This window comes from Protobothrops mucrosquamatus, unplaced genomic scaffold, assembly GCF_001527695.2.
Source record: "Protobothrops mucrosquamatus isolate PMUCROS unplaced genomic scaffold, P.Mucros_1.0 scaffold45, whole genome shotgun sequence".
Taxonomy (NCBI): domain Eukaryota; kingdom Metazoa; phylum Chordata; class Lepidosauria; order Squamata; family Viperidae; genus Protobothrops; species Protobothrops mucrosquamatus.
The window spans coordinates 4,497,854-4,512,375 of record NW_015386427.1 but is presented as its reverse complement, the minus strand read 5'-3'; the positions used below and the strand labels follow the sequence as shown (position 1 = coordinate 4,512,375).

The following is a 14,522-nucleotide window of genomic DNA, read 5'->3' as shown; positions in this document are numbered from 1 at the left end:
TAATTACAAAATTAATTCATTTCAGCATATTTCAGGAACACATTTAACATTTAAAGTACAGTGATATGGGGGGATTTATACTTTTATTTTACTGTTAATTCAAAAGTTCCAGGAAAACATATTTGGCACATGTTGCCCTGTCACAGAAAAGTGTTACAGATGCTCAGATTGTTTAGTGTATTGTTTTAATTCTGAGGCCCTCCAACTCCACAACTGTGGCCAGTTTACAATTAAAAAAGAATTTAAAAGAAACAACATATCTCAAAGAAAGAGAATACAACTGACTGTAACACTAGTCCATAACACGAAAAGATAAAATCCTAACACAAGGTTTGTGAGAAAGCCAGGGAGTTAAACATTTGTGAAAAATCAGTAAGGTGGATAGTATAGGTGGCCTTGGAGAAGTCCTTGGAAAAGACTTCCAGAAGCCAGATGCAAAAGCATGTTAGATCAAAGGAAGCAGGAAAGTATTGGCTGGCTGACACCCTGGGTATAAGAGAGAAGTGAAAACATAGGCATATTTGCAAGATTCTGTTACAGATAGTCCTTTTTAATCTACTGGCAACTTGGTCACTAAGCAAAGTGATCACTAAGTGAAACCACAACTGAGCTTATGATCTTATTTTCAAAATTTTCCTTTAATTATTTTTTTCATCACCATTGTAGCTGCAAACAGTTACTAAATGAGGTTATCTGTTACTATCATCTATCTCAATAAAGGACGATTCTGTGGAGTTAGTTTTTTTATCCGATCTACCTTGCAGAGCTAACAGATAATAGGGGCAGAAAATAGGAAAGACATTACAGGAAAGCAATTAGATCTAAAATCTGGAATTGCTCAAAAATTTAAAAGGAACAAATATGGATTAGATCATTTATTCATCCCAAAATTAGTTTGTTTTAGGTAAGCAGATTCATAATGAAGCCAGAGAAACTTCCACTTTGGGCTCTGATTATGTTTTTCTGACTGGCCATAGTTATTCCAGGAAATAGATAAAAAATTTGGGCAGCCTTTCTAAGAATTCTTTATGATTATTGTGACATTTCAAAGTCCCACTCATTTCCTTTATTAGGTACATTGCTTTATTATAATCAAACTGTATTTTTATGATTACTTGTACTTTTCAAGCTTATTTATTATTTTAAAAGCACATCCCCCCACGCACACTAAAATCTATACCTGAAAGATTTAACTGCCTTTATACAAAATTACAAACCTTTTTGAATTTTCCATTTAATATACCGAATATGAAGGTTATTAAATGAATTCAGCAATAGATCAGGAGCCATGGGGAGGTTAATGGAAAACAGGGAGCTCATCCTATTCTACCACTCTTCTTAAGCTTCCTCATGAAGCAGAGATTCTGCAGGAAGGAAACCTGTAATGGGGAGGAAGATAGTGAGATAAGCAGGATACAAGCGGTGCAGAACCTTAAAAGAAAACAACAAACCACCTTTGCTCTGGGGCTGGAAACAAATAGGAGACCAATACATTTGTCCAAATCAAAGATGTATGAGAATATTGAAATGGTATAGGTTCTTCTGCTTGAGCAGGGAGCTGGACTAGAAGTCCTCCAAGGACCTTTCCAGCTCTTCTCTTCTCTTCTCTTCTCTTCTCTTCTCTTCTCTTCTACTCTACTCTACTCTACTCTATTCTTCCAAGTTGTCAATAAATGGACTGTAACAATATTAATTATTGTATTTAACATATACCAGCATATCCCTTTTGGGATGCAGTGGAGAAAAATGTTTCCTTTTCACTGGTAATAACATCAATAGTTATAATGTGTTCTTGTGTTTGATCATTGGCTCTTCAGCCTGAAGCTTTGATTTGCATTCCAGTAACATATCTATGGATTGAAATGAATAAATTGTGGTGTGGATGCAATTAACAGCTGCCTGGATAATATTCTGTGGTTGGTTAGTTTCCGTTTCAGTTTTGGGTTTTGCTAAAATAAGGGCTTTACACCAGGATTAATATACTCATTTACTTTTTTAATTCCCACCATTCCCCCCAAAGGACCAGTATTTCAGCCCTACCTACTAAAGTTATAAAGCCTACAGCTGTCAGTGAATTCTCCCTCAAGAGAAATGAAATTGGGGACCTCAGACACCAAAAAGCTTCAATCCCATCCTAAAATAAATACAAGTAATTCAACATACAGCTTATATAATGAAATTCTAAACTAAATGTAGAAACCTAGTTCTTTCTGTTGCATAGTATTCCAGTAGTTTGATACTGATGCCTCAGAAAATGTAATTTGATACTGATGCCTTCCCCTAGCTGAGAAAATGGGGTATCTGAATCCTGCCTATACACTTGGTAAGGAACAATAAAATCCCACTAAAAATGGCAATAACTAAAATTGTCTTAGGTAAAAAAGATCTTATTTAGCTAACACTCAAAGTTAAAAGAAAATTAAAAACTGAATAAATTACTTAGACTAATTTTCAGGAGGCCTGTACTTTTTGACATTTTAATGGAAACTAATATTATATTCAACTATTTTAATCACTGCCACTTCTATTTTAATCTTGCAATGAAGTTATTTCCACACCAAATCATTTTTAAACTAGGAATTCAAAGTGAAAATATTGTTTTTGAGAAAGGTCAAAATAATATGTTAGGGAAAGATTGGAAATATGTGATTATTTTTTTAAGCTGGAAAAAAACTTATTTCCATTTACAACTGTTGAGAAATTTTTAATAGATGTTGGATGATAAAGGGCTCAGACCAATGAATTTTCATTTCTTTTTTCCATGATCTCTATATAATATCTTGAGCAAGAAAAAAAAATCAATTGAATGTCAAGACAGATCCCAAGAAATGAAGCACATGGGAAAATATTGCTACCATTCTCCAGGATACCATCCTCCAAATAGTTAGCATTTAGAAACGAACAATCTCCTGAAATTTGTGAGCAGATCATGCTTCTGGATGTGGAATTAGATGCAAAATGGTGACATTAAAGGCACTGATTGTTTATTGCATCCATAAACTGGGTTATATAAATCAGAATCATGCTGGTGCCTGAAAGCCAAAATATGCATTATGTGTTTGTCATTTACTGAGATTTAGCTATCTTTTCTTAATTAATATGGTATCAATAATTAATTACAAGAAGGTAGAGATTTTTATTCTAAAAACATGTAGCAAAGGAGTGCTTACCTTCTTGATCCTCATTCATATGTTAAACAAAATCTATTTCATATAACTGGTTTGGAGCTTCTTTATTTAAAAAAAATCTTTAGTATCAATGGGAACTCTTCCTAAAGCTTCAGACTATGTTTAGTCAGCATATTTTCAATTGGAATGCAAGAAAGAAATGAAGAGTTAAATCTTGGATAAACTATTGTCAAAGTAAAAAAAAAATTCTGCCTATTTATCCTGTTCATCATGACAGATATTTTAGTGTGACTCTTTCAGTGAGCTTTCATGGCTGAAGATGGATTTCAGAGGTTGTGGGTGTTCCAACACTAGAGGCTTTTAAGAAGAGACTGGACAGCTACCTGTCTAAAATGGTATAGGTCCCCTGCTTGAGCAGGGGGTTGGACTAGAGAACCTCCAAGTCCCTTCCAACTCTGTTATTCTGAATCTAGATCTTCTGGGTCAAAGCCATCATTATAGTCACAGTAGTTCTTATCAAACCCTAACAGATATCCCCATCTAAAAATTATGTTCAGCATTATTGATATACACAGAGATCGATTTCTTTTTACTTCCAGTTGCCACCTATAAAACCTGATTGTTTCACCAATTCTGAATTCATATTTGATTTTTTTTAAATGGAAGTATATTTTTAAAATACCCAGAGAATAACTATTTTTAAACAAGGGGAGTTTTATTAGGCTCTGGGGAAATTGTGCCTGTTAAACAAAAAGAAGGTCCACCTATTCAGTTCAACTTCTCTTCTTAAAACTATTGGGATGCAGAAGTTCTTCATTTTTCTTAGTTAAGAAACAGCTGAACTGTGTATCCAGATATTCTTCTCGCACTGAGCAATCGTCTTCCCAGCAGTCTAAAGCCTGCTTGACTTGTTATATTCCAATTAAATCTCAAGGGAAGACATCACAAGGGAACTTTTATCAGAACAGGAAGTAAGAACAGCATGGGAGGCTGAGGAATGATACAAAGGTGAATCACAGAAAGAGTAACAATACCATCTGCTACTTTAGTGCTTTAAAATGAAATAGAAAAACCAAAATTTATTTTGCAAGAAAACATATTGGGCAAAAGAAGGCAGCTTTTGGTATTTGAAAGTAAGTGCAAAGCAGAATTTGATATGATCTTGAAGACATTTGAATGAAACAATAAATTATGTTAAATACATATAGCTGCATTCTATTTTTAAAAAACAAAAAGACTATTAAATTTTGAATTTCAATCATTATGCAATTCAAAGTTTTTACCCCCCCTGATATTCTGACTATCCACAAAATATATTCTTGGTACAAAGCCATTTTAATTGTTTCCTGCATATGATAAATTTAACACAGCTGAAATGCTCCAAAATATTAAACTATTCTCCACACTTAGTAGAAGTACATAATATATAGATGACAGTAGTTGCTTCTGATCATTCATTATGTGTATCGTTACCATCTTCCTTAATTCTTTAGAATAAAACTATTTTGAAAAAAAAAATACACAAAAAAGAAACTCCATCAAGTGAAATTCACAAAACCTGTTAATGTTTGCAGTCTCCATCATCTAAAATACTGAACTGTCTCTTGGTTTTGGTGGCCTCTTGCATTAGTTCATGTAGCTGTCCAACTTGCTCATCTCGAAGGGCATTAAATTTCTCCTCTGAGAGATGTGCTCCAAAATCAGGCTGATCAATGGTGTTTTGCACATGTTGATTAGCCTGCTGCTGCAGCATCATTTTGTAGTTCTAAGAGGAGGCAAAAAAGAAATGAATAAGGTTGATGACAATTTGGTGAGAGGTATACTTTTTCAAGGTGGGGACTGTGGAGATGATGGGTGACCTTATTATTAGACAAAGGTGTTTTTTATGTATTTCAGGATTTTAAAAAATAGAAATGTAAAATCAATCCAAAGGAATATAGACCTCATCTTTTTTTATTTTAAATCATGAAATAATCATGCTTCCATACCTTGAAGAAGAATGGAGAAATAATTTTTGAAGCATCCCCAAATTTTTATTTAAACATGACCAAGAATATCAAGTAGGTCAAATGAATCTGACTGCCAACCAATATCAAGGAAAAAGATGTCTATGGAGATTCTCAGTCATCCAGGTCATAGTCATCCCAAAGGTGGTTTTTCATGAAGCAACTGAACTTTCTTGTTTTTCTTTGAAGATGTTTCACTTCTCACCAAGAAGCTTCTTCAGCTCTATGCATCTTCAAAGAAAAACAAGAAAGTCCAGTTGCCTCATGAAAAAGCACCTTTGGGACAGGGAAAAAGATCTTGCTCCAGAAAGATCAGTGTTTGAGCATCTTCCCTTTTTGAAACCTGACCCAGAAATTCAAATCCATTTTTTTAAGCTAATGCTGGAAATGTGAGGTGCTATGTCATCCTAGTTTATAACAACAATAAGCATTTAAGAGACCAGCGGATACTTTTACAAAAGCCCCTAGTCTTCAAGTTCAATATTGCTGGATGGTCATTTTGCTAACAACAAGTACGGTACATCAGAACTTAAAGGAGCATTATTGTTATTCTACCCTTTTTATCTTAAAGTCAAAATCTATTACTTTAACTCTGTAATACGTAACAGGAATCTATGAAGCAATTATTTACACATTCAGTAGCTTGATTGGCAAATTTCAACCTCATTTGGTTTGAGAATTAATTAAATTTGAAATCATCCGCACTCAAGAGCACTAGTAGCTTCACTGTCTCATTTGCTAGCCAATATTTTTTTCACTTCTGCATCAACTTCACCTTGAAATATGAATTTCCACACAATCACCAATTTAAATGATTTTCAAAATATTAACTGAAAAAGTTAAGAAAATCAGTCTATAGCATTAAAAAAACTAATAAAAACTGACAGTATTTTACATTTCAGTTTGAATTCTTAATTGTTGAATTCTGTAGCAATGAATCACTGAATCACTGTGTTTGAAAGTGAAATACCTGTTAAACATCAGCTCTCTTCTCCATGTTTTTTGGTAAACTTTTTTCTACTAAATTTAAGTTAAACATATCTGTGCTCAAACCACTTCTTATTTGAAGTATCAAATTTACCTGGCTCAATAGTAGTAACTGAGAAAGGGAACTTGGGAGTCCTAGTGGGTAGTCACTTAAATATGGGCCAGCAAGGTGATGTAGCTACCAAAACAGTTAACACAGTCCTAGGCTGCATTAACAGAGGGATAGAATCAAGATCTTGTGAAGTGTTAATAATACTTTATAATGTTTTGGTAAGGCCACACTTGAAATCCTGCATCCAATTTTGGTCACCAAAATATAAAAAAGATGTTGAGACTCTAGAAAGAATGTAGAGAAGAACAACAAAGATGATAAGGGGACTGGAGACGAAAACATATGAAGAACGGTTGCAAGAATTGGGTATGTCTAGATTAATAAAAAAAGGACTAGCGGTGACATGATAGCAGTCATCCCATACCTAAGCCTGACGGTGTTTCTTGTCTCCCAGTTGGATAAGAGGTTTCGTGGAATTCTGTCCTATTCTTCGTTACCTACCTGTGATTAGTTCGTCTCTTAGTTAGATCTTTATTCCTCTTTAAAAGATTAGTTACCTTACCGAACAGAAGTCTTCAAAACCCAAGGGGTAGTGAGGAGGTTTTTAAGAAGAGATTGGACAACCATTTGTCTGAAATGGTATAGGATCTCCTGCTTGAGCGGGGTTTTGGACTAGAAGACCTTCAACATCCCTTCCAACTCTGTTATTCTGTTAAATCATCACAAATAATGCTAGGCAAATCCTTTAAAAGAAATAGTTTAAAAGACTTTATGGTGAATGCAAGAACACCTCCTTTGGGATTATAGCAGCATCTTTTTTCAAGCCCTTGTACTGTTTCAGAATCTGCCTTCAGCTGCTTCTGTGCATGAATGAACATACAGTCTTCATGGGGGGAGATCGCAAGAGACATTATAAATTGAAGAGGCCCTGCATGCATCATGCATGTAGAATCAGCAGATGCAGTTCTATTGAACTAACATGAGAAAAATAAGAGAGACAGTTACTCTAATTATTGAAAAAAGTGTTTCATTTGTGCTTCCACGCATTCAAAAATCATCTTTCAAACAAATTGAATAGCACTTGTTATTACTGATCTTTCGCTTTTATCCAGATGGAAGTAAACCACAGTGTTAAACTTGCATTTAGTAGATCGATCCCTTTAAAGTGCTTTTTTTCTTTGAGTTATGACCATGTAGCAATTTAGGGAGGTCATGAGGCAATACTCTTAGAATACTGATCCAGCTAGATATCATATCCTTAAAAACAGCGGAATCAGAGAATGGGTTATTCACATAGAAGGAAATCTATTTCCTATCTTCTCTCTTTGTTATCTCCAAACTAATTTATTATAAAAACAATATTTGGTATGTTATTATCAGCATTTCTATAGGGCAGTTATAGATATTCTATACATAAAGCATTTCTGCCCTTGTAGATCTGGAATAATTGAAAATATTATTCACACATTTTTATATTGTATTTTTTTTACAGAAATTGTTCTTTACAGAGATAGTACATTACTCCATTTTTGTTGAAAATCCCAGATAATTCAGATCTGTTTTATTTTTTGTACATTTATTAGATAGGTTGAGATGCTATCACAATGTGGCAAATTTTATGTAACATGCATGTTGAGACTCTAGAAAGAATGTAGAGAAGAACAACAAAGATGATAAGGGGACTGGAGACGAAAACATATGAAGAACGGTTGCAAGAATTGGGTATGTCTAGATTAATAAAAAAAAAGGACTAGGGGTGACATGATAGCAGTCATCCCATACCTAAGCCTGACGGTGTTTCTTGTCTCCCAGTTGGATAAGAGGTTTCGTGGAATTCTGTCCTATTCTTCGTTACCTACCTGTGATTAGTTCGTCTCTTAGTTAGATCTTTATTCCTCTTTAAAAGATTAGTTACCTTACCGAACAGAAGTCTTCAAAACCCAAGGGGTAGTGAGGAGGTTTTTAAGAAGAGATTGGACAACCATTCCAGTGTCAGAAAGGAGATAACAATACTCAAAGTATGATTATAGTCCATACTAATGGGATGTCATTTTTTTTATCAGAGTGTAAAGAGCATAAGAAGACAGAGGTAAGGAGTTTTGTTAATATAATTAATATTACAATCAAAGGCCAATCTGGTAATATAGCTGGCCTTTAGCTAATGCAGATTTTGTTTTGTATAGATCAACTGATCTTGAGGATCAGCAATCTATATTACATGTGATCTATGCAGATGGTAAAGTATAGTAAGTATTTTGTAAGTAAAGATTAATGTTGATGCATAATGAGAAGAGGCAAACTGCGACACGCCATCTCTGGTTCAATCGCACTGTACTAAAAATATATGAAAGCAATCTGAGAGCACTTATTTCCCCCTTAGCAACTGACTACTTTAGACTTGAAGAAATGTAGGTCTAATAAGAACCAATGAATGATAAGTGAGTCTAATCAACCCAGCAGCTCAACAGAAGCACTTTAAGGCAGGGATCAGCCTTGGTAGCAAAGAAATCCCATCATATTAGATGCCAGTCCTCATGTTTTAAATGAACTCAGGTAGTGGCAAGACAAGCCCTATCAATGAAATATGATCTTCACTTTGAATACCATTATCCTAATTCTCCCCTCTTGAAAATGCTATGTTCAAGGTTTAAGCACTCTGGAGATCCCAAGTTAAGCTGCTTTATTTCTTTTGTATAAAATTTCCCCATTCCAATTCCTATTGATGAATGTGTGTCTCTACAATATAGATGTTCTAATTTTAATTTATACTGCTGTTTATTTTATTGGACAAACACATTGGAGTTTATGTCTGTTTGGCAACTGGTATAATAAATTCCCTTTTGGCCTGACATTAGCATGTGGATTTCATAGGAATATCTAAAGGATGCTTTTCAAAGGCTCATACGGCAGACATCTTTCAATCTTCACCAAATTAGCTTTGCATTACATGCATTAAAAAAGGACTACGAACTCTTTATTTTTGTTTGCTTTTTTTAATGTAGTCTAGAAGCAAGAGCTTTTGCATGTTCAGTCTAACACACCGAACACAAGCATTGCTTTGTGATTATTAAAATGAAGAATAAAGCCTTTGAAAGTGTTTGCAATTTTATAATTGATATTATTGTAGAAAAAGGCTGTAGATAAATTAGAAAATGTATGTTGGAAAAGTGAATCTAAAGAAGGTACTTTTTATCATCTGGTGGATTTGTGATAAAGCAAAGAAATATTGGGCTCAGATTCATGTTATAATGCAGGTTTTTAAAACTAACATAAAACTGAAATCTGAAGTTTTTCTTATAGAATTATTATGTAAGGAGTTGGATAAAAGATTTGGAACTTTATTATTGTATACATCAACTGCAACAAGAATTCTATATACACAGAAATGGAAAGATATATCAATCCCCACAACAGAAGAACAGATGGAAAAAATAATGCAGCTAGCCAAAATGGCAAAATTGATTGTTTTAATTAGAGAAAAGAACATATCCAGCTTTTGGTTTTACTTGGAAACTGCTTTTGGATTTTGTGCTTGAGACAGAAAAAAAATGAACACTTGATGTTGGGCTTTGCTGATTAATATAGTTTGTAGTTATAGAAATGTCTAATATTTGTTAAGTTAGTAAAGTAAAAGGTTGAGGTGGTAATTTTATTCTGAACTTTGCTGCACTGAAAAATGTTGGAAGTGGATGCTTTTGTTTTCTTCCCCCCCTATGTACACCTTTCTTTCTCTCTCATTTTTTATCATCTTTATTTACATTTGTATTTTATATTATGATAATTTTAATTTAAAAAGTTAAAAATAGATTAGAAAGAAAGTGAATAAATCATCCAAAGTTATCACTGTTATTATGGGAACTGAAATCCAACACAGTTGGATGGTTTCAGATTGGAGAAAGAGTTTAAATCACTACATGAAAATGGCACTCAGGTTTCTATACCAGAACTAGACCTATTTTTATTTACATCGGTACCGAACATTGTCATAAAAAGGTATTTTATAACTGAGGTATCAGTTTGTTGGATGGTAAACAGCTCAGTATCACACATGTATGATGGACGGTATAGAAATTTGATCATTAAAAAAAATTATTATACTTCAAAAGCTGTCCCTTGCCCAACTTCCAAAACGGGATCTTTAAAGGCCAAATTCCATTGATACTACTGATATACACTTAGCCCAGTTAGGAAGAACTCTGAAGATTTACTAGCAATGTAGGAGAAAGGCAGAAGAAGCAGTTTCAATAGTATACTGCTAGGTGCAAACACAGCTGGCACAGATTCAGGTAATCCTCGACTTAGAACCATTTGTTTAGTGAGCTTTCAAAGTTATGGCACTGAAAAAAGTGACTTATGACCATTTTTTACACTTACGACAATTGCAGCATCTCCCTGAGTCACATGATCAAAATTTGGACTCTTGGCAACTGGCATTTATGATGGTTGTAGTGTCCCAGGGTCATGTGATTACCTTTTGTGATCTTCTGACAAGAAAGTCAATGAAGGAAGCCAGGTTTACTTATTGACCACACAATTCACTTAACAGTTACAGTGATTTGCTTAACAATTGTAGATAGAAAGGTTGTAAAATGGGGCAAAGCTCATTTAACAACTGTCTTGCTCGCAATGGAAATTTTGGGTTCAACTGTGGTCGTAAGTCTTTACGTGTAAACCCATTCTGATATGTTTTTAAACGTACAAAAAAATACTATTTCTCATCCAACATTATAACACCTTTCCAGCTGCACAACACAAAATATACACATTACTAATTCTAGGCAACACTTTCAAGTCATACATTTATTTGACACTATTGTCAGTATCTCTAAAATCTTTATTTCCCTGAAGGATTTGATCCTGTTATGTTTTATTGTCATAAAGATTCACTGCCGGGGGAGAAAAGAAACATCAAATGCATGAAAAATAATCACAGCAAAGATAGCTAATTCAATGGCAATACTAACGTTTTGTTTAAGACAAAGTATGAAAATAAAAAGATACTCAGCCCGCAAAAATACAGAGTGTTCCATTTATTCTCACAATATGTAAAAACAAGGAAATTTTTCAAGCCAACAAGTCTAAATAGTAGTTAACACTATTTTGAAAAAAGTTATATACAGTACTGAAATATCCTCAAGCATGGTGGTCTCTGTTTCTGAATCCAGGTCTTTATGTTGCCAGTCAGTACAGGTAGTCTTTGACTTACAACAGTTCATTTAGTAACTGTTTTGAAGTTACAACAGCACTGAAAAAAAAGACTTATGACCATTTTCCACATTTATAATGGATGCAGCATCTCTGTGGTCATGTGATCAAAATTCAGACACTTGTAAATTGATTCATATTTATAATGGTTGCAGTATCCTGGGGTCATGTGAGCACCTTTTGTGATTTTCGGACAAGCAAAAACAATGGGGAAGTCAGATTCATTCAACAACCGTATTACTAATTTAACAACTGAAGTGATTCACTTAATAAATGAAGAAAGGTCATAAAATGGGCAAAGCTCACTTAACAAATGTCTCATTTAGTAACAGAAATTTTGGGCTCAATTGTGGTCATAAGTCACGAGTTACTTGTATATCACAGTATATTGATGATAAAAGTGGTGAATATATGGTATTAATCTATGCTTTATTGGGGTGTTGGTTGCTGGAGAGGATGTATTGTCATCTTTTTGCTTACATCTTAGTTCTGTTGTCTTTTGAGGATGTATATATGTGGTTTATCTCTATGTATCTATTGATGGTCAATTTGTCTGAATGCCAAGCTTCCAGGATTTCCCTAGCATTTTTGGATTTAGCTTTTGAGTACTCACAGTTTTCCCTTTAAAACTATGGTTAAGTCTGTCCATTTCTTAGGAGATTAAGGAGTTTTTATTGTATCTTCTGACAGCTAGTTGGTGTTCATGGATGCACTCTGCTAGTCTTCTACCTGTCTGTCCTTCATAGTGCTGTTACGGTCCTTACACTGTATATTATAGATGCTCCTGTTTTTACTTCTTGGATTATTGGATCCAATTGTTCTACATAATTCTTGGTCTTAGGCAGATAGTAGATTATTTTTCAATAGACTTGCATTCCCATTTTTGCTGTAATTTCCTCTGTTGATAAAAATAACCAGGAAGTGTAATGTATTATTATTTCCTTCTACTGTGGGAATATTGTTCCTTTGAAGATGTTGTTGATTATTTCATGTATCTTCTCAGGGTGTTTTTTTATTATTATTTCCAGGTGCTACATTATAATATTTGCTATAAGCTCTGAGAGTGGTGATCTCATGTTCCTCTGTCTGTTGGCATATTTGTCTATCAAACTGAAATAGACAGACAGAGGATGATGAGGCCTATGATTCTGAGTATTTTGATCTTAATGTATTTGGTTGGGTCAAGTTTGTTGTATAGTACTGCTGTCATGAACTTTTTACTGGTTCTGGATCTATAGGCATAAAAATGTTTTGGCATTGAATGAAACTATCATTTAATGTTCTTCTATTTTTAAATCTTTGATTTTCTGGAGGAATTGTAATGACATATTGATAGAATACTCGCTCCTTTCTGTGAAATATTCAAGCTTTTTGTAAGGTCTTTGGCTATGTTGTAGGCAAATGATACAATTAAACAAAGAGGTACATGAGGCTTATAGAAGCTGGGTAGTGGATCTACTATTTTTCACCCATCACTGTTGTACTTTAGTGATCTGACCTTTTTTGTTTGGATGGTTCTCTTGATTGTTTAGTTTCTGTATTGGCTTGGTGTTTACTTGGATGCAGTTTTTTTTGTCCTCCATTAATTCTTTATCTGTTTGAATGTATTGTGTTCTCTCCATAACAGTGGTTCATTCTTTGCCTGCTGGGAGGATGGTGATAGTTTGGTCTTTTTTAATTTATTTTGTCTGCTGTTTTGATTCTGTGTTCTTCTGGTTTGTGGTATGACTGTCTGACATATATTTTCTTGGCTCTCTGTGGCAAGTTCTGTGGTTTCAAATGTTGCTTCTAAGGCTACAAAGAATTCTAACTGATTAGCTTTGTTTATGTTATAGCTGAAGCCTTTCTGGAAAATATTGTGTTCTATGGATAGTAGGGTGCTAGACATGTAGATTTTTCATTTATGTTCATATGCTTCTTTGTTTCCGGGATTTAGTTTAAACAATTTGCTTTGGAGTTTTGTTTTCCATTTTTCAGCTTGTCTTAGAGACATATATTGATGATTGCTGTCATATTGGAATCCAGATAAAATACATAACTCTGAATTTCCCACAGGAGTCTTCACATGAACCTCCTCAGCAGATGCTGATCATTGTCCTGTTTTTAGGCATGAATACATAGCCATCCCAGTTTCATTGCTAGGCTGATAACTAAAGCTCTGTCAAAAAAAATATAATACTAAAGGGTACATGATTTATGAAGCTAGCAGGAGAAAAATGCTATTATCCAAAAAGCAATGAAATATAACTTCTGATTCTTTTTATCTTTAAGCACTCCTTATCTGTCCCTAAATAAAAGACATGGCATTCTTCAGAGTTTCTTTAGTAAAGGAACCATATAACAATTTCCAGAGGATACTGTGTTGTGCCAAGTACATTAAAAGCATGTTGTGGCATCTTAAAGAAAAATGGAACGAATAAAAGTACATCTTATTTGTTTCTTAATAATGCATTAGCATCTAGGTACCCATTCAAATACTACAGAAGTCCTGTACTGCTGAAATTTATGGATGGATAAACCATCTCTTTTTGGAAAGCAAGCATTCTTCTAAAGCCATTGTCCTGTGAATGTTTTTTCACATTTATGATTTTCAGGGAGTAGTAGAAACACTCACAGAGGTAATTTTTATGTAAATTGTTGTTCATTTATATTCAGAATTCCATTTACCATACCTAGATTTCAATACATATTTGTAGGGTTAAACCATTTTCTCTCTCTTTTGAAACCCTCTTTAAGCTCTTCACAGAAACCAAACAATGTGCCAGCCTTGCTGTTTTAAAAACCATGGTACTCTGATAATCAAAAATAAAGGATAGCTTAATGAATACACCGTTTTAGAAATAAATATGGAAACTCAAGCACCTTTTTTCTATTTCTGTTGCCATGGCAACATTTCTATCCCACAATAACAACCTTTGTATCCCTGAGTTAGGAAAAGTTAAGTAATGGGGCGTTGTCTTACCTGAACGCCTTTTCTCAGCACGGAGATGGAGGATCCACCCGTGGGTTGTGACTGTATTCCTGCCCAATCAGATCAAGTCAGCCAAAGTTGTCACGCCCCGTCCTTGGACCTATGCCCAGTCTTGACGCGAGCGTAGCACTTGACTGATCGATGACGTACTGGCTCATACACTAATTACCTAT

The 14,522-nt window shown here is 34.3% G+C and overlaps 1 protein-coding gene across 1 annotated transcript in view; it reads right to left on the bottom strand.

Annotated features, from left to right (window-relative positions):
• Nucleotides 1–4,211: 4,211 nt before the first annotated feature.
• SDHAF3 (succinate dehydrogenase complex assembly factor 3) overlaps nt 4,212–14,522 on the bottom strand; it is a 30,554-nt gene continuing 20,243 nt past the window's right edge. Inside the window, exon 3 of the mRNA XM_015811587.1 lies at nt 4,212–4,893. Coding sequence (XP_015667073.1) covers nt 4,690–4,893 — 204 coding nt within the window. The 3' untranslated portion in view covers nt 4,212–4,689. The remainder of the gene's footprint in view (nt 4,894–14,522) is intronic.